This window comes from Corticium candelabrum, chromosome 8 (genome assembly GCF_963422355.1).
Source record: "Corticium candelabrum chromosome 8, ooCorCand1.1, whole genome shotgun sequence".
In the NCBI taxonomy this organism is placed as follows: domain Eukaryota; kingdom Metazoa; phylum Porifera; class Homoscleromorpha; order Homosclerophorida; family Plakinidae; genus Corticium; species Corticium candelabrum.
In genome coordinates, this window is record NC_085092.1 from 2,176,936 (window position 1) to 2,202,825 (window position 25,890).

The 25,890-nt window shown below is 41.9% G+C and overlaps 3 protein-coding genes across 4 annotated transcripts in view; 1 reads left to right on the plus strand and 2 right to left on the minus strand.

Moving 5' to 3' along the window:
• Window positions 1–465: 465 nt before the first annotated feature.
• LOC134183050 (L-threonine 3-dehydrogenase, mitochondrial-like) lies at window positions 466–17,336 on the minus strand. Its single transcript, XM_062650496.1, has 4 exons — window positions 17,223–17,336; window positions 17,101–17,143; window positions 7,650–7,720; window positions 466–1,356 (listed from the first exon to the last, which is right to left on the minus strand). Exons 1-4 carry the CDS (start codon window positions 17,308–17,310, stop codon window positions 884–886), a joined length of 675 nt encoding a protein of 224 aa, XP_062506480.1. The 5' UTR covers window positions 17,311–17,336; the 3' UTR covers window positions 466–883.
• Window positions 17,337–17,369: 33 nt separating this feature from the next.
• Window positions 17,370–21,069, plus strand: LOC134183049 (kelch-like protein 17). Its single transcript, XM_062650495.1, has 2 exons — window positions 17,370–17,728; window positions 19,611–21,069. The coding sequence occupies exons 1-2, from the start codon at window positions 17,374–17,376 to the stop codon at window positions 20,957–20,959; spliced, it is 1,704 nt and encodes a 567-aa protein (XP_062506479.1). The 5' UTR covers window positions 17,370–17,373; the 3' UTR covers window positions 20,960–21,069.
• Window positions 21,070–21,120: 51 nt separating this feature from the next.
• The window catches only part of LOC134183048 (band 4.1-like protein 1), a 29,582-nt gene continuing 24,812 nt past the window's right edge, over window positions 21,121–25,890 (minus strand). The window contains exons 16-17 of one of the 2 annotated variants that reach the window (XM_062650494.1): window positions 23,054–23,218; window positions 21,121–21,449 (exon numbers count right to left, since the gene is read on the minus strand). In XM_062650494.1, the coding sequence (XP_062506478.1) occupies window positions 21,390–21,449; window positions 23,054–23,218 (225 nt within the window). In that variant the 3' untranslated portion in view covers window positions 21,121–21,389. Of the gene's footprint in view, window positions 21,453–23,053; window positions 23,219–25,890 lie in introns of both variants that reach the window. The other variant, XM_062650493.1, reaches the window with a different exon arrangement.

A 25,890-nucleotide genomic window follows, 5' to 3' on the forward strand; every position in this document is an offset into this window, starting at 1 on the left:
TAGTGCAAAGGAAATTATTCTACAACACACGCTAAAAATTCACGCTAAAGTCAAGATTAATTACAAATTATTGCGTCTATACAGCTGATGAATGAGGATATTTGAGCAGCTGCCCAACCGCAGACTATGTAAGTAATTTAGCTGCACAACAGCCGCAAGCAACGGATAATTGAACGCAAAATACTTTAGAAGAGCAACTGAAAGTCTGTTTCCTGAGTTCCCGCGTTTGTTTGACAGAAACTATTGCTACGTAACGCAACCATTGTTACGCGAATTGGTAAAGACAGAACACCATCGCTCGCCAAACACAATGCTAACCGAGCATTTACTAGTTATTAATATTAAATCAGCATTTTTCGCGTACGCTTTCAGGGAGGGAGAGGGGGCAGAGAAAAAGCGTACGTTTTGTACGCTCGTGATAATGCCGATAAATATAGTCTAGATGTCGCTGTGAACACGCTCTGATTCAAACCGATTTTATTATATTTCAAATAAACCATTTATATTGATGCCACATTGACTTGAGGTAAAACCCTTGCTTTTAATTCAATGATTGCTTTAGATAAATAAGATAATTATTAATTCTTAGGAATTATACTGCTTTTCATCTTAGGGTTCATTTCAGAAGTCCCTGTTGCTGTTACATTCCAATCACAGCTGAAAATTCCTGAATGCAAACCCAACAGCTCGTACACGAGTTGAGAGTTGCCTAGGAAACTCTGCTTGTGTCTACTTTTTGCACCATCCCCAGCCCATTTTAAATTTGGAGAGTTGGTACTTGTTTACTAATCAATTTGTCACCTTACTACCCATTTCAAACTCATCTGAGATTTCCTGCACGTTATTTATATTCTGAAAATTTCATATTGATATGTTAAGCTGTTCAAGAGATATTGTGTTTACAGGTCGATACACAGACAGACACACAGGCAGACACACAGACAGACACACAGGCAGACACACAGACAAACACCTTTACAACCTCACAGATCAATAAAACAACATTGCCATAAATAAATGCACTACTTGATACCTCTCCCAACAGCTCCATGTACACTTTAGTCACACCATAAACAGTCTTCGGTCTTTGAATCGTTAAGTCTGGTGTCTTCTTCCTAGGAGACGTTGGCCCAAAAGCTCCAATTGTGCTAGGACAGAAGACCCTCAAATCATGTGCCTTTGCCACATTAAGGACATTCTCAAATCCCTTCATGTTAATATCCATAGCAACAGATACGTTAGCTTCAGCTGCAGCACTGAGAAGTGCTGAGTAATTGACAATCCAGTCGATGCCTTCATTTACTACCATAGACTCAATTTCATAGTAATTCAGTATATTTATGTATGCATATGGCCCTACACAAACACCATGAAACAATTAACTCTACCTAGTTATCTCTACACATATCCTATACATAAGCTCTGACAGAACTTACTATTACAAGCACACAAGTAAGTACCAGAATGACAAACAACCAATAACTGTTTTTCCATCCCCAAACAGTCTTTATTTATCCAAAATGACATTACAAAATCTGCAGTGATGATCCTAAGGTAAAGATAAACTCTTGCAGCTACTGCAATTCCACTAAATTTTGCATGCCCTCAATTGATAAAGTTTGTTATGCTTACATCAGGTATAGCAGGTTCTATTTTGCCATATTTGGACGTCTTACCAATGCTATGAAGTAAATTGCTGTTCCAGGCAGGTGTGTATTCACAATGTCACTACTCCATAGATAAACAGTATAGTCTATCTAGATTACTGAGAACATCGTCTCATCTGTGATAATTGAAATTGCTCTGTCCATTGTAAGCAAATGACTTTGATATGGCAGCTGATGCTAAGTCTTAGCTTTCAGTTTAGCTTACAGTGGCATTCACAGGCACACACAAAGTTGCAGAGAGGAGTTGGCAAAGAAACATGGACTATTACTTTATCAGAATACCTGCTACTCTCTAATCTCTTGAGGTTGTGTAGTGTATCCCTGTACTCAGGACATTCAGCAAATGCACTAAAGTTCATCAATGGTGCACCCATGGCAAGATGGTGGACGTTGTGATAATGCACCGAAAAACCCGTTAGCTACACTAAAGAAAATGTAATGAAGTTGGGCATGTTTTCCAATGTTGCACGACTGATTCAGTTACTGTGTATTGTCACGATAATGATGTGTGAATGCGAGAGGTCCATCAGTGCACTTCGCTGGTTGAAGCTATACGTGTCTTCCACTACTGGTTAGCACCGTCTCAGTGCTCTGGCATCAGTGCATGTCCAGTCATGCATTGTATGTCCACAGTCATGATGTCAATCTTGAATTCGAACATGTAGTACATCTCTTTGCTAATAGACATCCACGACATCTAGCTGTCTACCTCTAATGGGGATGTGTTCAAACATAAGTACACTCTGAGGTGTTACCTACAACTAGTCTACTGCAGTACCAGCAAACCCGCCTTTTCCCATTCTGACCAAACTCTTGAAACCTTTGCAATTTTGACGCAGCTGCTTGGTGACATTCTGTAGTTATTAGTTGCTTCTAAGTTTTAACAATTGATGCTTCTTAGGTATGGGATACTAGGGTTTCCCCAGAATCCAGAATAAGATTCCAGCATGAAAATTAATATTAATAAACATAATTTTAATATTAATAAGCAAACATTAGTGTGCTCATTTAATTAATATATCCATGTCTGACAACCCCTAATAAATGTTTGATCACAAGGTTTTGCACAGTTGCTGGGCGGAGCTTCGGCAACTAACGTTAACGCCGCCCGATAATAGATGACCGTAAAGCTAAAAACATCAATCGCTTGGCTGCTGCAATGTTCCCACATGCAGCTGCTCCGTCGACCACGCAGCGAAGCTGGAGCAATGCTACAAGCAGGTGGCATGACACCCAGCCACAGCAGTCGTCATGTACAGACCACGCCATCACGAATGCTGACTCGTTTCCGATCATTCGCAGTATATTGTGCAGAAAGCAATCTCACTGCTGCAATGATATTTGCCCAAGCTGGAGTGTTGCCTCAACTCTTTGTCTCAAGATTCCCACGCTGACACAGTCAAAAGCTAAAAAATGCAGTGCTAGAGACTCGCTGCACTCAACCACAAGGACCACTGATCCGCCGATCAGCAGTGCTTCAGACGATGACGATGAGCCAGACATCGACTACGACCAGGAGAAACCAGCAATGGGGCTACCGAGGCATTCTCCGCACAAACGTAGAGAAGCAGTATCCGATTCCGTTGGCTCGCTGGCAAGCGCAGTCTCCCAAGCAATAAAGGAGAAGATCCCTGCAGGTGAGTATGTTGATTTTGAGAAATTGCTAGCAGGACCATGGGCACACGACGGGCAGGCATCCAAGGGTAGTCAATCAAAACTCCTCAAACTGCCAATCAGTAATTATGGGTCATGGTCGATTGCATTCGCTGCTCAGTTGGTGTCAGCTCACCTGTCAAAAGGTGCTGAGCTGTTTCAGTACATGGGCCTGATAGCAGGTGTGAACAAAAATTTCAAACCATCTGCATGGCTGAAGTATGATCTTGCTTTCCGCCGCCGTGCTGCTGCTGAACTTTACCTGCAATGGGACCTTGCTGACCCAAACATTTGGTCACTCTGTTTCACTGGCCCGGATGTTAACCTTGCCCGCACCGTCACCTGCTTCCATCATGGATTATCGAGATACATAGCTACACAGTGAATTTTCGTCACTTTACAGACGGCTCAGCAAACCCATCGCAGCCTGCAACCTTGGCTGCAAAAAAAATCACGTTCACTAAAGCAGGCAATTCTAGGGAACCTTGCCAGCGGTTCAACAAAGGTCTGTGCGATAAGTCGGCAGAGTCATGCAAGTACAACCGCTGCTGTTCGAACAACAACCGCGGGGACCACATCCTTGTACCGCTTGTCCCCTCCAACACTTCAATTAACGAACGCTATCTGTCAACTCCAATTAATACTCACCGTTTGGCAACTTTTCTTCGACACCATCCCGATGCAGCTTTTGTTCTCTCTAGTGCACGACCTCACACACGGTTGTTCTATTGATTTCTCTGGCCTGAGGATTTCTCGTATTAAACCAAACCTTCCTTTTGCATGATCATCCAGATGTTCAGAAACAATTACAGAGTGAATGTAATCATGGACACATGGCGGGGCCTTATGACATACCACCTTTGGAAAACTTTCAGTGCTCAGGTCTAGGCGTAGTCCCAAAAGGGGGTGCATGGCACGTAATTATGCACCTGTCGACCCCATTTGGGTCTAGTGTCAACAACTACATTTCCAAGGAAGACTTTGGTCTAAAATACAGTACTGTTGACAACGCTATCGCCATCTTTCAGCGCTTGGGTCCGTCAGCTGCCATGGTAAAAGTCGACATAAAGCACGCCTTTCGACTCTGTCCAGTCCAGCAAGAAAAATGAAATTTACTTGGCCTTACATGGAATGGAAAATTTACGTGGACAAACAGCTTCCTTTCAACTCACGTTCAGCGCCGTTCCTATTCAATCGGCTAGCCGACTCACTGCATTGGATTTTGGTTAATGAATGCGGTGTCGTCAACATTATATACTACCTAGACGGTTTTTTCATTGCTGCGCCTTCTGCAGAAGAGTGCGGGAAATTGTTGCAAACTGTTTGCGATCTATGTGAAATCACTGGGGTCCCACTCGCTCCGGAGAAGGTTGTTGGTCCAGAATCAATCATGCCGTTCCTGGGCATCAAGTTCGATGTTCCCCGACAAGAAATTCGCCTTCCACGGCATAAACTAGAGGAATTGCGTGTTGCCATTCGAGATTGGCTTAAATGAACTATGCAAGAAGCGCAAGCTACTCTCTCTCTGCTTGGGACCATGAACTTTGCATGCAAGGCAGTGCCTGCAGGCCGTTTTTTTCATGCAACGCCTCATTGACCTCAGCACCAAAGCCAGGATGCCTCAACATTTTCTTACCCTCTATCAGCAAGCGCGACTTGATTTAGCGTGGTGGAACAGTTTTCTCCCTACATGGAACGGTCACTTTTTCTTCCTAGATTCAGAATGGTCGAGCTCGCCTGAGATGAATCGGTTCACTGATGCCTCTCTCGCAGGCTACGGTGCTTTCTATAGCAAGGCCTGGCTTTTGGGTAAATGGGTTGAAGCACAACTCAACAATCCGATAGCTTGGAAGGAACTTGCAGCGATCATCATAGCCCCTCTAACATAGGGAGACCAGTGGAAGGGAGAGAGTCCTATTTCATTGCGACAATCAGACATTAGTCTATTCATGGCAAAACAGCAGTTCCCGTTCCCCAGCCATCATAGGTCTTTTACGGCGATTGTTCCTGATAGCGGCAAAAGGCAACTTGCTATCAGAATGTCGCATGTTCCAGGCACCAATAACAGTATTGCTGCTGCCTTATCTCGTTCACAGGTGACAAGATTTCGACAGCTAGCCCCACGGGCCCTTCCCATTGCAATTCCAGTTCCACAGCTCGCCCTGGATCTCTGGCCGCTGAGGCACGCTACTTTATGCAGCAAGGGGTGGCAACATCTACACGTAGAAGCTACCAAGTCGGCCTCAAGTGTTACCTTACACTCTGCATGATGGGGCATCGCACTCCGTTCCCTGCCTCTGAAGAACAGATGATGGACTTCTCTGCCTTCATTGCATCCGTCTGGAGCACATTGAAAGGGGGTTCTCACACCCATTCAATGACTCTCCTCCCCTCAAACTGGTGCTGAGAGGTATCCGTCGCAAAGGCGCAAACACCTGTCAATTCCACTTGCCAATCATGGTGGATGTCCTCCGCAGCCTAAAAGGTCACTTCGTGATGTATCGGTCAAGAGCTGTTATGACATTTGTCTGATGTGGTCGGCTTGTACATTCGCCTTCTTCGGTTTCTTGCGTTGCGCAGAGTTTGTAGCGACTGGCTGAAGACATTTCTCAAACACCAACCTTCGACGCTACGATATTACTGCTTCAGGCAACTGTTTTCTTGTGTTTATGTGCAGCTCCAAGACAGACCCGTTCCGTCTGCACCACACCGTTTGCATTTATCCATCTGGGCGTTCTGTATGTGCAGTTTGAGCTCTACACCATTTTCTGGCAATTCGTGAAGGCACTCCTGGTGAGCCATTGTTTCGACGTGCTGATGGTGCCTACTTAACTCGCAGATCGTTTACCGCTTGTCTGTGTTCCCTGTTACATGCAGCCGGCATTGAGGAGACACTCTACGCAGATCATAGCTTTCGCATCGGTGCAACAACAACTGCTGCAGCTGCGGGTATGCCTCTTGGTTGATCCAGACGTTGGGTCGCTGGTCTAGCGACTGCTACCGATGCTAAGTCTGCACCTCAGCAAAGACACTCAGGGGAGTCCCTTTGCAACTGGCAGCCACGTCTGCCCATGGTGCTTGCTTGAAAGTTGCATTTGGGTCTTGCAGGCTGAACTCTGGAGAGAATGTGGGAGTACTTACGTAAGCGAGTTCAGCCGTACAGTCTGGGCGAGCTCTACTTGGATTTGAAGCCTGGCGCCTCAGGCGGTTCAAGAAACCCAGCACTCCGAGTGGTTTAGAACCAGCGTTCTGGTTCGGATGTGTTTTGTGTCTGGCGCTCTGGATAGTGCTGTCTGTGATGTGATCGATCTGGCAATCCGAATGATCATTCGAGTTCGACGGTACGATACCCCTACTTTGAACCACTCCCAATGCGACCCAAATTGTGTTGCAACGGTCTGAAGCATGGTGTCGACGCGGGCACCATGTTAATGCGCATTTGCTGGGCGGAGCTTCGGCAACTGACATTAATGCCACCCGATAATGCGATAGTCCTGTAACTACAGCGGCAAAGCAAGTTCCGTCTGGGTTACATTTCTGCGCTTTGTTTCTCCGTCCACCTGCCCGCTGTTACTCCAAGGTCAGAAAACAATTCATAAGTGGTAGTTATAATAAACTACTTAGTGTTGCAATGTTGTGCTAGCCATAGTGCCTAGTATCACTTTTTAGTTATCACTTTAAATTTGTTATGGAGTTGACAGGTTGCCAATGTAGTAGTCACTAAGTGTGTTCTTGCTAGAGATGTTCTATGTTGCTATAGTAATGAAGGTTTTTGTTTCAATAAAGTTGGAGGGATCACAATGAGGTACGGTTACATAAGAGAGTTCAGCCTTACAGTCTGGGTGAGCTCTACTTGGATTTGAAACCTGGCGCCTCAGGCGGTTCAAGGAACCCGGCGCTCCAGGTGGTTTAAGAACCAGCGCTCTGGTTCAGATGTGTTTTGTGTCCTGCGCTCCGGACGGTGTTGTCTGTGATGTGATCAATCTAGCACTCCAGATGATCATTTGAGTTCGATGGTACTGTACCCCTACTGTGAACCCCTCCAATGAGACCCAAATCGCCTTGCAACGGTCTGAAGCATGGTGTTCACATGGGCATGGTGTTAACCGACATTTGTCACACACTGCCAAGAGAGTTCTAATTTCCCTTGGACAAGAAAACAAAGCTGTTGAGTAGCTAATTTCAAACCTACACAATTTAGCTGCTGGAGACTAAACCTAGAAGCAACCATTCTTGTATGCAATGTAATTCCAAACACTGACAGTCTGTCAGAAGAGTTCGAATTTAGTAGTTCAGCACAGCAAACACACATAAAAACAATAAACAAACCTTCAGAATAAACTTTATGACTTGGTTTTTTCACATCTGTCAATATTACACTATCCCGTCCATATTTCTCTCTGCAACACATTAGAACAAGCTTACATGTAGCCTGTTTCTATAAACATATTCCTAAAAGACTCAAATGCCCTTTCTCCTTGACAATTGTCACTATGACTGTTCAGTAAGTTAATTCAGACATACATACATAGACACACAGTATGCAAGTGTCCATGTAAACTTGAAATACATTAGTAGCTTACACATGGAAATCTTATACTAAGTCTGAATTTCAAGATACACCCATGCACAATTTGACTAAATGACTCATCACTTAAGACTCATGCACACAAATTCTACCTGATGACATGAGGGAACCACAATGTAACGGTTAGAGTTTGCATGATGGTGTAATACATTTTCTGGAGGTCATAGTATTAAGTGCTGTAATACATTTCCTGGAGGTCATAGCATTAATTAAGTGCAAACGTTTTTTATACCAATCAGAAAAACATTTTAATACAGTACAACCTGTTGTGTGCATGCAATGACCCAACCAAATTGTACACAAACTTGAAATAATGCATCAATTCCTCTCATGTGTGTATGATTACGAACCCCACACATATTTAAATTTTGTACAAATTGTTCACATTAAATTGTACAAATTTTGTACAATTTAATGTGAACAAATTCCAATGCCCAGTGTACTCAGCATGCAAGTACATAATTAATCAAAGAGGTCTAAACCTAATCACCATTTATGCATCCAAGTATGCAACCTTTTTCAGCACCAAAGTCAGGATACGTTGCTTTGTACAAATTGACTTATAGGACCTAAACCTATTAAGCCTTGTTCATATGTTCGGCATCACACCGTGCCCTTGAAGTTAAGTACAGTAGCAGTAGAAGAAGTAGTGGTGTCCTACCACACTTTCATCCAATCATAGACAACATCTGCCACCCAAACAATACGAACAAGCAGCTGATCAAGTCGATGCTATACCTTTGTGTTAACCTGTTGATATGTTGACAACACCAAACCAACAGTACAGGAAAAAGAAATTGTTGTCTATCTATAGTAAAGTAAGAATGAACAGGTGCTTAAGCTTCAGACAGCATGTTAAGATAACGTGCAATATCTCAAATATTAATGACTTCTCTATAGGTTAGAGGCAGCAGGGACCACTAAGCTCAGCCTCAGTAAGGGCATTGTGAACTAGGCTTTAAGATTGATTTATAATATTGACATCAACATGATGTCATCGATGTTAATGTTACATCTGACCATAATGTCAACATCAATATGCCAACATCACTGACGTCAGCGTTATGATGTTGACATTAATGATTCCAGCATTCAGCAACCTGAAGTACTAAATGCCAACCACGAGCATGTGGGCATTCTCAACCAATCAGTAGCACATACCCAGAATCAAGGTAAGCATATCCAGGACAGGGGCATACTATGCCATGAGCTACAGCCCTCTCAGATTTGTGGACGTTTCACTTTTGAAATCTACTAGCAGCTAGTATTTTGTGTTTGGACAAACTTCTAGTGTGTGCAGTGCACATACCCAACAGTCTAGTCAAAACGCAGCATGTTCTCAAGAGTCTGGATGTTGAGGCTAGAGTATACTCTGATCTCTGATCTCATATGGATGTGCTAAGCATTAATTTTTGTAACCAAAATACAGTGTCACTGAGCGTATTGTTCTTGCCCTTTTTTGTCTCATCGACAACCCGAAGTCTAAGTACTTGACAATACTCCCAGTAAGGTTCATGGCCAGTACATGGAGCAACGTCACCACAATATTCTAGTAAATTCAGTAGGTTTAGTTGTTTACTTCATTAAATTGCAACCAACAATCTCTATGCTTTGTGCTACTCTGTGACAACTTTTTGTCTTTCAGTCACGTTTATATATCTGCAGCTTAGTAGATAAGCCAGTTAAGGAGCGTAGCGTGGTTGTACAATTTGTGAATTTTAAATACGTAATTAATCAAATATCAGAATACCAAGGCTTCACTGTGAGTCACATGTCCATGCAATATGAATTTGAATATAGTAAATTTGTAATATGAATTTAATTAATTAATCAGCCAGTAACGCTCATAACATCTCCATTCAATTTCTTGTATAGTATGAAGTAAATATATACAGTATTAGCTAAACACAAGCATACAGTCTACCTACCTACCAATAGCAAAAAGCATTATGAATGCTTGTATGCAGATGTTTGCCTCGTCTTGTCTTTCGTCAATTCTTCCAGGGGACATGCATACACTAGTCAGTCTTATGTTCATCAAACTACATCTTTCAACGAGGTGTTTGCACATGCAGGAACATAGCTAACAATATGTATACTATAGGTCTGGGTATACATGTATGTATATGTAGTGTGTGAATAAGTACAAATGCAGCGGCGGATCCAGGGTGCCTGGGGTGCCTAGGCACCACCTTTTGTCAAGTCGTGAGTAAGAACCAAAGCGGTAAGTTCTGGTAAGAATCTTTCTTACTTAACCTAGTTAGAAAACTGTTGTGCTGAACAGCAAACTGAGACAACAACGATTTCTATGGAACCTATCAAACAACGTGACAAAAATTATGTTCCTGACATTCTTACTCTAGTAAAGATCGTTTGTAACCAGTTGCTCCTATAGGCCCGTTAGCCCAGTATCAGTGACCTAAAATCTTAACATCTTAAAACTTACCTAAAGTCTACAATGGGCCAAAGAAGACTTAATGGACTTGCACTACATGCACTTAAACTATAAAACTGACATCGATTATGATGCAACCTTGAATACATTTGTTAGCAAACAACTTCTCAGAATGTCTTCTTTCAACATACTAGACATAATTAATCACGTATGTCTCATGTTCCTCATGAGTACACATATAATATACCATGATACTACGTTGCAGATATTAAATTCATCTGGTAATGAAACATTAATGTATACTATGGTAATCACCCACATTTAGTGAAACTTTGCTAAATTCTCCAAGCATTTTAGTTGGCACCATCCTTTTTCTAGTCTGGATTCATCGCTGATTGAACGAATCAGTCAATTGAAGCCAATAAAAAGTGGGTGTCTCCTGTAGCATCATAAAATCTAGTCCCCCAATCCTAGAGATCATGTTATGCCCTGGCCAGATTTGATGTTGTACGATATATGGGACCACTACATAAGCAGTGGGGATAGAGTTCTGTATTCTATACAGAAATTTTTGAAACATGACTGTTTGTATAATAAGAGGTTGGTGTAGTCAATTCGCAGTTCAAAACAAGTTAGAGAAGAGTCAATACAATTGATGAATTCGTAGAGAAGTTCTGTATAAGTGGATATATCATAGGATGATTTCAAGTAGCATACACATATTGTCTCACAATGCGATAAGCAAATGAACATACGTTGCTCCCCTTTGTATATTTGTGATTGCAAATAATTATTAATGTATTGGATTCGTCAATCAATCCCAAAATACGCTTCATTCTGCTGCAAATTTAAGCCCCCCACTTTAGAAAGCCATGGTATGCCTCTGTAGAGGTAGTAGCTGTGAAATTGTCATCTCTTTGGCAAATTCTGTACAAAGTTACTATCCCGATCATGCATTTGCAGTTCTTGCAACAGTTGGTAAATTGCTTTCCTGCCAATATTGTTGAGAGTGCCACAGCAGCATAAAACAGAAGACAGTGGAAGAGGAAACATCGGAATGACGAGCCATGTCTGAATCGCAATTACAAATTCATGCGAAGGAATGGTGAGGCCTAGATTGGGGTTGGGTAATGCCCGCAACCAAGCCACCGCATGGGTCTCAGACGAGCTTTATCTCTTAATTAAACTTCCATTTTTCATCAAGAAGTTGAAAACATTGTAATGTATCTGTTTCTGAATATTCTGCTGAGAAGCTGTCTTGAGATCTAAAGTGAAAATTGCAGGTAATTTCTCTCCAAGAATACTGTACGCTTCACTTTTGCCTTAAACTTGAAAATCAGAACAAAATACCTCTTCAGCAAATTCGGTGTTCAAATTGCCTGCCTTTCTTAAAAGACTCTGAATCAACTTTTGGGTGGTATTGCAACATCCTATGAAAGCAGCCGCTGATGAGGTTAGTATTTCTCTGAGACTAAGACCTCCTGTGCAAACTGGTAATGTCACTTGGAGCCATGCGGAATCTGGAGTGGAGGAGCAAGTGATTAGTTCAAGAGAATGTCTCAAACCTCTGTCAAAACAAGAAACTCACTGTCTGTCAGACAAATCGCTACAGTCCGCAAAAGGTGATTGACCTTACAAACACTCAAGCAACTGCGCAAAAGACGTAATTTAACTTGGGGGTCGTCTATGTTGTTGAGATGTGATTGAATATTGATGGCTTTGTCTATCTGCTTAGCGACCATATTTTGAAAGAAAATACCCGACTTTTAGACTGGTGAACCAAGCAATTCCAATCCATCCATAAGCCTATGAATTTCAGTAGAAAATTGAGGAAACGTATTGTTGCCTGATGGCCAATAAATCTCGCATTTATCCAGATTGATGTGAAGACCGAATTGGGGACCTTTTGCTAAGTACTATTCTAATAGAGAAGAGATGCAATCTCGATCAACAACAAATGAGCCATCACCCAGGTACCAGAGTTGCAGATCTATGCCAGGGACATTGCTGATGTTGTCCAGAAATTCTCGTACAGTCAAACCTCGCTAAAGTCTGTCTCAGCTAACTTCAACCCCAGAAGCAACTTGTGGGAGGGAATTTTGTACCTAGATTAGGACATAGTACACTGAGAGCGTTATCAGTTTACCGTGCCAATAGCATGACTGCATTTCTACAGACTACATGGAAGTAGAAACCACCACCACATTGACTACATGACACACTGATGGTCTAGGGTCAAAGAATTGCAGATATTTTACTCTGTAGAAGAATGTTTGTCCAAGCTTTTGACCCATTTAGACTATTATCAATAACATTACCAGCTAGGTTTACAGTTGTTACCCCCTCAGATAGCTAAACATTTCAAAGTGTTATTACCTCTAATTATATACGGACTGTCCATTGGTCAGCTCCTTGATGCAATAATTAATATACAGGAAATTACCAGGATATCTATCTGACAAGAATGGCACCCCAACGAGAGCTTCAAAATGATGTCAGTAGCACGTTGCTGCGGCTTTCCTAATGAGAGTTATTGCAATTTTTCTAGGGTTGAAGTTAGCTGGAACAGACTTTAATCCAAATTACCTTTGGCGCCCTCCCTGCCTTGCACACCCAGATCCTATTGGGCAGCCTGATCCGGGTTGCAGTAATCTAGTTTTCAGCAAACGCGCGTATCTGACTATTTGAAATCTTGACTGTCACATTATTTAGAAGTACATGTAGTCGTTGCAGCTGTGTCCTTTACCACAAACATGACATATGTGTAGAGATACATTCATGCGCCAGAGATCTGGGTGTTCGAGGCAAGGTCTGGACCTCCGAAGGCTACACGTTTTTAATCCAAACAACTTCACTAATCTGGACAGGGCTTGGCATGGGGCTGTTCGGATTAGCGACGTTTGACTGTAATACCATGGAAAATAGCATTGGACCTAGTGAGTCTCCTTATTGAGCACCAGCAGTTGATAGGAGGCAATGTTTGCCGAACCGAAGTTCTCCTGGTGAACTATAGCACCACTGCACCCATGCAAATAACTCTGGAAATTCTTCACGTAATCATGGGAGAATTTTTCACGGTGACATTCATTAAATGCATTCCGCATAACAAATTGAAACAGCATAGATTTTCCCTCGTGCTATTGGTAGTGATGTAAGACTTCAAAGTGTGAATAGCGGCCTCCAATCCACCACTTACCCCTACTCCAACTTGACCATAAGGTAAGAATACTTCTTGTAAACAAGGTTTGACTGCTGTACAGCAGATCCGACTGACTAGACGTCTAATCACTTCTCCAACTGCAATCGGACGTATCCCTCCAGATTTCTTATTCAAGGCAGTCAGTGGTGCACATGACAGCCAAAGAGAAAGGCATTACATCCACTTTCCCTGATAGTAACAGTGAAACAGAACGTGTAAGATTATCTAAACATGCCTGTGCATCTGATGTACTTGACTTCTAATGGCATCCAAAAGATGCTGTGCTCGCAACTGAGAAAAGCCTAGCCTGGTCTGGATCCTGCTAGAAATGCTTCCATTGCAGATAGAACAGCTTGACTATCCACGATGAGTGGAAATGCAATTTCATCAGACCTGTCTGGTAGGAATGATGTGAGTGATGAGTCTCTAACTCCAAAAGAGCAATTGGATCATCTCAAGAAGTGCATCCCATGGACCCAGTGTTTTCAATGTATCTCCAAAACGACCTTCTCTTGCAAGCTGAAGTGAGCGACAAGCATTGAAAGAAGTAGGACTGTCTGATGTCCTATGTATATCTGATCTATTACTCTCCACTTTGGCTTCTTTACATAAAGCTAACAAGTCTCCTTGCTGCTAGCGTTCGAAGGTGTAAAAGACAACGTCTCCTTCACCACATAGTATTTCTTCTTGCCACAACTAGGTGTACATAGCACAGCTTTTGGAAACATGTGGAGACAAACAAATCCCCATAAACCATCCTTACATGCATGCTGTAGTTCTTTAGCAAGAATCTGAGCCAACGGTCTTACAGATTTTGGTATGTGAAGCAGTTTGTACAGAAAGAGTTGAAATTTCATTCACAGTAGCATAAAAGCAATGTGATTCATCGCCTGCTGGTCTCGAAAGAGAAGCTGCAATCCCTTCTCACACTGTGTACACGCCAGATATATCTGAAAGATTCCATTTTCCATTGACAAGATCATCCACTACTTCTTCAACTTGTTCCATGACTACTGGCAAATTGCTAATTGAAGAAGTGTCTTGGTGTAAACATTCTTTTGATAACTCGTTCTGTAAGTCCAAAGAATTAAAGTAAAGCCTGATTCACATTGAGCACGTAACGTAACTTAACATAAGGTGACCTTACGTTATGAAAGATCATTCACACTGGCAAATTTTGTTGTCATAACTTATTGTATTGATTGTGGTAACATAACGTAAGATGTTGAGATGGATTCAATTTTTCCCGGTTGACGTAAGGAATTATCCAATCGTCGAGCAGTACGTGGGTGTCTCTCCTGAGCATGCGCATTTTCACAGCATTGACTAGAGCGTGGTATTCCCCACAGCCTGCCTGCGTGGAAAATCTTTCTAATCCACATTCTCTTTCCTTGTACTTTTCTCCTTTGACTCCGAGACAGAAGAAGCTGTAAGATATGACGTTTCCTCTGCTTTGTGATGGAAGCTTTTAAACGTGACATCATGTGAGGGACACTGAACGTATGCAAAGAGCTCAATGTGAATGCTATATAATGTCATGTTACGTTACGCTACGTTACATACATTGCCCTACATTGACAAAATACGTTACTTACTACATTAATTGCTCGTGTGAATCAGGCTCAAGTATCGGGGAAAATTGTGGTTGTTTTCAAAGTTACATATTTGATCTTAGGAACAAAGAACTTCTCTTTGTTGCTTGACGGTAACATCCCCTTTCTGTTGGATCTTGCTCCTGATGTGCTCACTTCTTCATCAACTGTTGGCTCACTTACTATTGATTCTTCGTTCTCACGGGTCTCTTGCACCGACTGCGTGATTTCCTTCATCAATTTTAAATGTCTTTGTGGGTTCAAATCCCACTCCTGACACCATGTACCATTGTAAATGACTTGATTGAATTAATACAACAGAGTATAACACAATAAGAAGCAACGCACTACCTAAAGCTCGGTTCACAATATGACGCTGACGACGACGATGATGCTAGCGTGAGCGTCATGTTGTGAACATGTCAACATCAACGACAATCGTCGCAGCATTCGTCCAGCGTTCTTGATGCTGGAGTTGACTCGAGTTCAACTCTAGCGTCGATTCAGGAAGTGTACCAACGTAACCAGAAAACACGTGATTACTTTCTACAAATCAAAGAACAGTCCTATTAAATCCCGGATTTGGCATGGAGGGTCTAATTGATAGCGTGAGGAGTTATCCTTGTCTTTGGCGCGTGCATTTAAAAGAATATAAAGACCTGCCGCCTTCGTTAAAAAATTGGTCTGACCCACATTTGCCGTTGTTGAGATTCTCTAGCTCTACGCCTACAAATGAGAAGTAGAAGAATTACAAGTTCTTCGTCCACCTATGATACACACGTGGTGTCTGTGCATGCGCTCAACGCTCGAGTATCCAGACCGGTGCTGACCAACGTCTCATGACGCTCACGAAAAGATATTGTAAATGGTACAACCCACCGGCGTAGCGTGGTCCTCATGTTTGAGGGGCTAATAATTAGACCACAAACCGCCCATTTCTCACATGCAAAGCCACGCCTATTTTCTACTTTTCTAGCTCGCAGTTTGTATACATCTACCTAAGTAAATATTATAAATTTCAGGTTACAAATAAACTGCGGGACTGAGTGCCGTTAGTGTGCGTATAAAGGAGTGGAAACACTGTTACAGTCCTTGCCAAAAATGTTTTCATGGCTCGCTGCGATGGTCAATTGCAAATTAAACGGCATTTCGATGACAATAGAATCGAGAAGACCAATTCAGTGCAAACGACGTTGACCAATTTTAGTATTTCGTAATATAGCAGCAATATAGGTTAGCTAGTTAGCTAGCATAACCTGTGGAGAAAGTACCGTGGAGTGCAAGCAAATCAATACGTAAGGAAGCCGCAGGAGATTCCATTTTCTGGTCAATGGGGTTGTCGACCTTATCTAGACCTACTTAATTAAAAATAATTGATAGATAGGCCTCTGCATGCTTTTTTGATGCGTCTTCTTTGACTCTTCCGTTGCCAGATAGCGTAGTAAATGTCTCAATATCAAATGTCTATGCGCACTTTCCGTGTCCACGACTTCTCCACACTGGTTTTATCATACTGATGTGTATTGTCAAAGAGATATAGTCGATTAATGTGGTCGATTGTCAACATACTACTCTGAGATTGAGGGGACTGTCACTGTTTAGTAACTTAATATTGTAGTTTTACTTGAAGCGGAATGACACACCCAAAATGTTGGAGGGCTATATGCTCCCCAGCCTGCTCCCCAGCCTGCTCCCCAGCCTACACCCGAGCCTACACCCGAGCCTACACCCGAGCCTACACCAGAGCCTACACCCCCACGCTACGCCGGTGTACAACGTCATCGTTAGCGTCAGTGTCAGCGTCAGTGTCAACGTCCAGCGTCATCGTCAGCGTCAACGTCAACGTCAGCGTCGTATTGTGAACTAGGCCTAAGCAACGCAACTATAATGAACTCAGTCAAATCCCACCAGTCAGTCTGAGTCATCACTGCTGAGTTCCCGTATCCCAACAAAGATCAATGCGTGTTGTAACTTTGAAATGCAGTAGAAAAGCTTCTAGTACCTACCTCAAGCGAGTTGCTAACGCTGTTCCCAACTGTCCCAATCCGCCTGACAGAGAAAGCACAACAGATAAAGTGATCATGACTGTACCAGCTTCAGAACTCATTTCGCTGTTAAAACGTCTTACCAGTAATAAGAGTCCTGGGTGGTTTGGCATAACTATGAACACAGTTCGTTAGGTTCACACGCCCAATTACAGGTCGCAAATAGTTCATAGTCACAAAATTAGGCCCTTGTCCGGGAAAACAGTTCAGTAGCCCGGATGCTACTTGTTTCCGATGAGTTCTACGGGGTTGTCAGGATTGCCATGTCGTGCTGCCGATCAGCACTTCAGAAAAGCCTTTGCCCGCTTAGCCGAAATGCGTCAGCGAGTAGAGTTGTGTGATATCACAATTCTTGTAGACGGTGAAGAAATTCCGGCACACAGAGCCGTTCTGGCTTCATGCAGTCCGTACTTCCACGCTATGTTTACCATAAGCATGGCAGAAAGCGGACAGGAACGTGTAGAACTGAAGGGAATTGACTCTGAGTCTGTGATTCAGTTGGTAGAGTTCGCTTACACGGCGACCATAGAAGTGACCGAGAAGAATGTCCAACAGTTGCTGCCCGCTGCCAGTTTGCTACAAGTTGCAGGTGTGTGAGTTTTACGTGTTGCGTACGATTTGTAGTAACGGAAAGTTGTGGCATTGATACTGAAACCCGAGACGGGCATGTTTACAATAAAAGCAACAGACTTGCACATACAGTATGTGCCCTCTGTTAGGAGATTACGTGTTTTATCTCGGGTGTTCGTTGGACTGTGTCCGCACTAGATCTGCTCTAAGCTAAAAGTGTTTAGTTGTAGCAACTCTCTCTTTTTGATCCTCGTCCTGCCGGAGGCGCTTTCTTCCCAGAATGTCTTGTAGCTCGTAGTTCTAAACATAGTTAGATCTAAAAACTTTTAAACTAGTAGTGTATGATGTAATTGCTAGTGCGGACACGCTCTCTATAGTGTGCTGGTGTCAAAGTATTTGGGAATGTTGTGAGGGAGCATCATTTCAGGTTAACACAGTGACACGTGCTGTGTCCCTTCCTTAATTAATTAATTAAATGTAGATGTATAGGGTTGCTGGTCAAATTTAACAGAAGCCCAAATTGTGGCACCATTGCAACGTGCACGTTGGAGCTGTACCTATTGACATTAATATTGTTTTTATGCGCGTACTACAAACTAGATCATGATGTTGATGGCAGTCAGCTCCTCAGAAAATGTTTCTGTGGTCTCTTATCAGAAGCATTTGAGTTTACAAACACAAGGACATTAACATTTTATCCAGACTATGCCTTGCGTTGAGTTTATCCAGATGATGCCTTGCTGTGGCTTTACGAAATCTGGAGCAAGACAGTAAAGCATCAGTGCTCATTCCACGAGCTTGACAGTCTTCCACAGCGAGACCTGATGGTATGTGTAGGTCAAATATTTCATCAAATGAGTATGGACTGTCTTTGTAATGAAAAATTCTTTGCAAATAAGATTATTAAACAACATTACTTAACAAAACAGTCAAAGCTCTGGAAAGCCTTGTTGTCAAACTAATGACTTACATAATATTTAAATACCATTCCTTTTGTATGGTCTGGGGCCATAATTTTTTTAGCTTGTGGCCACAATTTGCCTCATACAAGATGTATACTTTATGGTTAGTGGATACCCATAGCACTGCCTATGCCATTTGCTAAACAGACAGGATGGTAGGTCGTATTGTATTTCTCTAACATAAACACACCCTTATTTTTCAAAGGGCCTGAGATGTGTCTTTGTTGTACTGTGTCTTATAGATGCTGTTTAATTAACTCAACAGTTCTTACGTTAACAATAGAATTTAGTTATCATTTATTATCATCCAATACATTACATTTGACTACTGGTACATGTAATAGGTACTTTGGGAGACATGTGCTTTTGTTGGAGACTGACTTTTTATTTTTGCTGTTGTGCTTTTATTGGAGACTTAACTGTATTGGAGACATGTGTTTATGTTAGAGCTAATACCGTTTTAATTCTCCTACTTGATTAATTTTCCACCCATGTGATTTCCTACCTCCCAGGTAGTCTTGAGTGGCCAGACGTTTGCACAAGGCGGGGGAGGAGCGTGTAGTGACAGCACAATTCCCTCTTATCAATAAATCCCATCCCAGTACATGTACTTTTTTTAGCATAGGTTTACTGGGTTAGGAAATCTTTCAAGTGCTGTGGTATCAGGATGCCTGCTTTAGATCAAACGATGAAACTATTGTCTGCATGCATATACCTATCAAGGGTGATATCTACAAGTAATTATTGTCAACATTTTACCTACACTTCTGGGGGAGAGAGGAGTAGACCAAAAGCGTATGTTTTGTATGCTGATGAAAACTGTTGAAAATTTTGAACAGTAAGGTATATGTTGTACAGGAAGTTTGCTTACGCTCAGTGATCTAAGTAAGACTTTTGGAGATACCAGTACAGAGGCACTTAATCCTTTATTCTGTCTAGACGTTGTACAAGTATGTTGTGAGTTCCTTGCTGGTCAGCTGGAACCATCAAACTGTCTTGGAATCAAATCATTCAGTGAGACACATGGATGTATTAATCTTGTTGAAGAAGCAAAGCGATATGCAGTCCATCATTTCAGTGATGTCTGTCATACCGATGACTTCTACATTCTAACTGCAGATGAGCTGAAGGAACTTATATGCAGAGATGACATGTGTGTATCAACAGAAAAGGAAGTGTATGATGCTGTCCTAGACTGGATATCACACGATACTGAGAATAGAAAATCTGAAGCAGCGAAACTCATGGAACATGTGCGGTTGCCTCTATTGTCTCGCCAGTGCCTTGTGAATGAAGTGATACCAAATCCTATTGTGAAAGACAATGGATCACACTTACTCGTTGAAGCCTTGACATATCAGCTAATGCCAGAGGAAAGGTGGAAGATAACAAGTACCCGGACTTGCCCTCGGAGGCCACCAGGATTATCAGAAGTAATGTTTGCTGTTGGAGGAGGCAGTCTGTTTGCTATCCATGGCACGTGTGAATCATTCAATCCATCTTCTAATACCTGGTCAATTGTTGCCAGTATGAATACTCGAAGAGCACGTCTTGGTGTGGCATCAGTTGATCCTCTTGTCTTTGTTGCCGGTGGGTGGGATGGATCATCAGACCTTATATTGGTTGAGTCATATAATGCACAACAGAATGTTTGGTCTTATGTACATCCAATGGGGACTCGCCGCAGCTGCCTTGGTCTTTCATCTCTTCATCGCCTCATCTATGCCGTGGGAGGATTTGATGGTGCCTCATGTCTAAACTCTACCGAATGCTATGATCCCCTCACAAATCAGTGGACTGTTGTTCCAGCTATGAATGTCCGCAGAAGATATGTGCGAACATCAGTCTGTGACAATGTCCTTTATGCATGTGGTGGATTCGATGGCACGTGCCATCTCGCAAGCATTGAAGCATTTGATCCAAGAGTTGGAAAATGGATGCACAAACCATCAATGTTGACAAGAAGAAGCAGCTGTGCAGTAACAACTCTTAACGGATGCCTTTATGCCACTGGTGGCCATGACGGCTCAGCTATACTTAACACTGTCGAGAGATATGATACTAGAAACGAGTCATGGTCTCTTGTTGCACCAATGATTATTCGGCGTAGCACACAGGATTGTGTGACCTTGGATGGTAATATTTATGTAGCAGGAGGAAACGATGGCTCATCAAGTCTCAGTTCAGTTGAGATGTACAAGTCCCAGTTAAATGAGTGGATGTTAGTAACAGCCATGAATGTAAGACGCAGCAGCATTGGACTGGCCATGTTGAAGTGCTTCAACTGAAAGTACTGATCATGGGTGTACACATGAATTACATAACAATGGCACTCTGACTGCTCTGAATTAATAAGTGTTAAGATATGTCTGAGAATTTGACTGTTACATACTGCAATATTTTCAGCAGGCCATAGAGATCTGGCAATGCACAGGATCGACACACGATGCACTATCACTACATAATGAATTGAACAATTTAAGTGCTATCTAGCCAGTTTATAGCAAGGTTAAATTGCATTTGTACCTCTTGAAAACCTAAGAGGCATGTAAAAGGAACACACGAAACATCTCTGTGCCCATTTAAAACATAATCTATGTCCAGCAGAACTATGCTAAAACTCTTGCCATACCCACAAGCCCACAATTGTCTTGCTCAGCATCTAGCTGCTCACCTACATTGCATTCTAATATTAGCCATTACTACACAACAGTCTGACTAGGACTCCTGTTTCAGTGCAGATAAGTCAGCAGCTAATGCATCCAACTGATCAGCAATCTTCTGTAACAAGATTTATATGTTAGCGAGCAGCAATGTTATGTACAATCACTGTTCATGCAATTCATCACACCAAACTACACAAACAAATCCACATTAAACATAAGTGTTGAAGCTTGTGTGGGTTTCCTTACATTTTACATTATAAATTCAATGCTTCCACATTAATCATAGAGAAGTACAGAACCCTGTACCAGGAAAATTCTGATTTCCTGATCATGTAAGCTACCTATACCTTGTTCACACTGGCACACTTACCAACCATGCCTAAGCTGTCAGGCTGCATCGAACCAGTACACGCCAGAATATTGAGCTTCCCCCTTCACACTGCAGATTGCAGATGCAAACCAGTGAGCAGGTCACTCAATGCACATAATCTTGGCCAATCATTGAGCATTGTCATGCTGTTGCTGCCTAATCTCGCATAGCACATGACCACATCATACTTCCTGCCTGGATTTATGATGTGGCAGTCGCGTCCGGCTATGCAGACTAGTTGCCATGGTTTGGACAGCAATTCAGCAATCCAGATAACAATGATTGTACTTGGACAAGGAAATTTAACAGGCAAATAACAAGAGCCCAAAGCTTCTGCCTCAGTTGCAGAAAGTACATTTTTATGCCAGAGGCCAAACTGATAGCTTTATTTCGCCTACTGTACACCCTCTAAAAGCACTGCTGTGAACAGGGTATTAGTAGAGTCACTGTACTACAATGTGAGAGAAGATAATAAACATATCAACAAGCTAATTATAATTAATGTGCATACATGGGTGACTTCAATATCACACATTTCTTGAGCTAATGCTGCAGAAGCATAATGGTTGCCAAATTACGATACTGCCACATGTTTCAAAACAAAATCTGTATGCTTCATTTCATAACAATTATCTTACCTAAACAAAACTCACCACCAATTAAGTGTATACTTACTGCTTCCACCTAATCTAGTTGCCATAACAACATGCTATCAGTAACAGGTATATCATGGTGCATCCTTAGGCATCTAGAAACAAACAGTTGCAAGGAAATTATACTAATAATGCTGACCTATTCTACATTTGCATATCTCTAGGTGTCATATTTATACATGTACCATATAATTAACACAGGACATACAGCAGCTAAGCTTACTCAAGTCAAACTTGTGGTTTACCTACAAACCTTCAACTAGCAGCACCCACCCCAAACATTACAAGGAAGAAGGAAGTAGCTAAGCAGTTAGCAATTTACAAGGAAACTACAATTACACCAACTGAAGTTCGCCATAGAGGGAATCAATGTATTCACACTACATAATGAGACTAAGGTATATACTAGGAAACTGTCTTAAGTACATTCGCAAAAAAAATTCAATGACATCAATCAAATTCAGTGGTCCTGTTTACCATCTCGTCGACACCACAAACTGACAGCATTGTGATAGTTTGCATGCGGCCACTTAGCATCTTGTTTTTAATTAAACATTTGCCTCACTGTGCTTAAAGTCATCATAAGTAATACCTTATGATTTGTTTATATTTCTTGACAAAAAGCACTAACTGAATGTCAATATCAACCACTCATGGAAGCATAAAACAAATTGACTACATATTCTTACTTACCAAGAGCTCGTCCTGCTTTGTCTTGACCTCAACATCGACTACACCCCCAGTAGCAGTTCCACCTTCTGGCAAAGGCTTTATACCATTTGGTTGTTGACTGGGTTCCAAATCAGCTAACATTGCATCAAGAGGAGTTTGAGATTGATTTTCAGCAGCTGGAGATGTCTATGAAACCACCATATCAGTCAATTACCTCATACTGGGTTCAATAGTGTTCAGGTATTTATCTGCTTATCTATCTTTACTAAGATGTGTGTTCATCTACCTGTCACATGTGAAGCACCTGGTCCCTACAACAAGTTTCTGCTTGCCTATCTGTCTCTCGGTCGTGTCAATCGCTCTGTCTAGGCATCTGTCTAGACGTCAGGATGTCTGTCAATACATAAATCTTTATACATGTCCATTTCAATAACTCATTTGGTATTTACTTGAGAAGTCTTTGTATAATTAATGATATAATTAGCACTACATCTTTGCAAGCTATCAAAAGACAGTGACACCAGAATGTGTTGAAGTCTTGGCCATTCTTCGATGGAATGGAGGGACAATCAATAAAGGAAATGAAGTGTATACTGTCTCCATTGACAAAATGTTCCAACACCACGGACATTCAGTTACTGTACAACCTTGCTTACCCAGGCATTTTAAAAGCTACAGTGTCTGAACAATGGAAAGTCCGGATAATTGAAATGATGATGTGGTGACTTCATTGAGGCTCAGTCATACATTGTCAGTGAAGTAACGAACAAATGCTTATAACTATTACACAGCAATATTAGGTCAACGTATTTACATGTCAGATGCAAGAAAGCAACGAAGAACCTCTTTCTTCTATGCAATCATCAGCAACACCCATTTCTCTTAGAAGTAGGTTGAGAACTAATGGCCCATCACCTTGACAGGAATGATGCCAAACAGGAAACATGTGAAAGACATGCCTATCAGGTGGACAAAAACTTATCCGAATTATCGAAAAGTCCAAATAGTTGGTGTCTGTGACAACTCAATAATCTCAAAAGTGGCTCAGTCAAATCTACAACCAGCAAAAGCTCATGTCCCGTATAACACTCAACTCCAAAACATCACCCCACAAACAATTCAAACTACTAAAAAGTCTTATTTGTAAAGCTACATACACACACTCCTAATCGTTCAGGTGGTTGTCCTTTAGTTCTTCTCTTCTCTGTCTTGATCATCATCCAAATAATCAGCTTGCGAGGACTCACATGTTTCAAAGACAATATTCTGCTCGATAAATGGTTGATGTGTACTCTTCTAGTGCCTGTGAGAAATTAAACCATGTAGTATCTTTGTCCTAGAACTTTGTTGCTGGTTTTCAAAAATCCTTTCCTGTACTTTCTGGCTGTCTAACAAAAACAGTTTCTGCTATTGCTTGGATTTTCTTTCATGAAACGTACGATCATGTCTTTCTTTTGCCTCTCTTGGCACTCTTGGAACTATGCATTTCAGTAACTGCTTACTCTGATCTTGATGACCAGGAAATTCTGGCACTAACATATCGAAAGAACATCGAAGTTTTCTACCCAATAAGAGTTTGGATGAAGACTCATGTTCCGTACTTCTGCATACCATGAGAAAGTCAGTAACGTCTTGCAGATTTGTTTCTGGTGTTTCTAATCCTTTTTGGGCTGCTCTGTTAAACGACTAAATGAATCTTTCCGCTTGTCCATTACTTTTAAGGTGGTAGGGAGGAGTTAAACCATAAAAGATTCCTTGCTGATTACTGAAATTTAAACTCTTTCCCCACAAACTGGGAAGCCCTTGTCCATGACGATTTGCTTACTCCAAAACTCGCAATTAGATGTTTTAGTGATGATATTACTTGCTTTGTTCCACTTAATCCAACTTGAAATTTAAATACCACTGGCCATTTCAAATGGGCATCAACAATTATGAGCTACATAAAATTATTGAATGATCCGGCAAAATCAAAGTGTAAACGTTGCCAAGGTCTGTCAGGAAATTCCCATGGATGAATAGGAATGAACCATTAGACTATTTCTGTGTAAGACACACACATCGCAATTGTGTACCATTTTATCAATATCACGATCGATACCAGGCCACCAGTCGTATCGGCGAGCCAGTTTCCTCATGCGGGTGGAGCCCACACGAGCTCTATGCAACTGTAGCAGAAGCAATTGCCTAATGGCAGATGGCATGACGATGTGCGTTGTTCATCTCCATGCTTCAATAGACATCCATCAATAACTGAAAGATGATGTTTGCAAGAAAAATGCGGTTTGACGCCGGCATTCGATAATTTTTTCAGTAACAATCTGTGGCAACTCAATAATCTTGTTAACTTAAAGGAACACTCTGTCGTTTAGCGCTACGCCCACACAAACTTGAATACATAGCTACGTAATCAAGATAGAAGGTTGGTCTGAACTACAGGCAACGCTGGATATGAGACCGCTAGATATTAGCAGCAAATAGCCCAAAACAGAGTTCATACAATGGTCACGTGAGAAACATTCCGTCAACGTGCACTAAAGCTAAGAGCCTCACTACCATCAAAATGCTAGAAGACACTCGTGAGACGCTGAGAAAATGTGCTCAAAGGTTATGAAATGGGCATGGATGCGCATACAAAGCTGAAGGGACCAACTGCACTGCATTTGTGCGCCTACACTTATCACAAGACCTACTTATTGCTTACCACGTGATCATCGTATGTGCTCTGTTTTCACGCTGATATGTAGCGATCGCATGTTCAAACCTAGTTTTGTGTAAACTTAACCTATTCGGTGCCTTCGACCTGAGGAAAGATGACGAGTTGGTTTGTGCACGACCCGAACTCTGCTTCAACAACG

What these genes read in the sequence shown, in the direction of transcription:
- LOC134183050 (XM_062650496.1), bottom strand. Translation starts at nt 17,310, where the DNA reads ATGAACTATTTGCGACCTGTAATTGGGCGTGTGAACCTAACGAACTGT. An exon ending in ACCCAGGACTCTTATTACTG is followed by an intron (nt 17,144 to 17,222) that starts GTAAGACGTTTT and finishes TTTCTCTGTCAG; the next exon opens with GCGGATTGGGACAGTTGGGA. An exon ending in GCGTTAGCAACTCGCTTGAG is followed by an intron (nt 7,721 to 17,100) that starts GTAGGTACTAGA and finishes AATGTGTTGCAG; the next exon opens with AGAGAAATATGGACGGGATA.
- LOC134183049 (XM_062650495.1), top strand. Translation starts at nt 17,374, where the DNA reads ATGAGTTCTACGGGGTTGTCAGGATTGCCATGTCGTGCTGCCGATCAG. An exon ending in CAGTTTGCTACAAGTTGCAG is followed by an intron (nt 17,729 to 19,610) that starts GTGTGTGAGTTT and finishes TATTCTGTCTAG; the next exon opens with ACGTTGTACAAGTATGTTGT.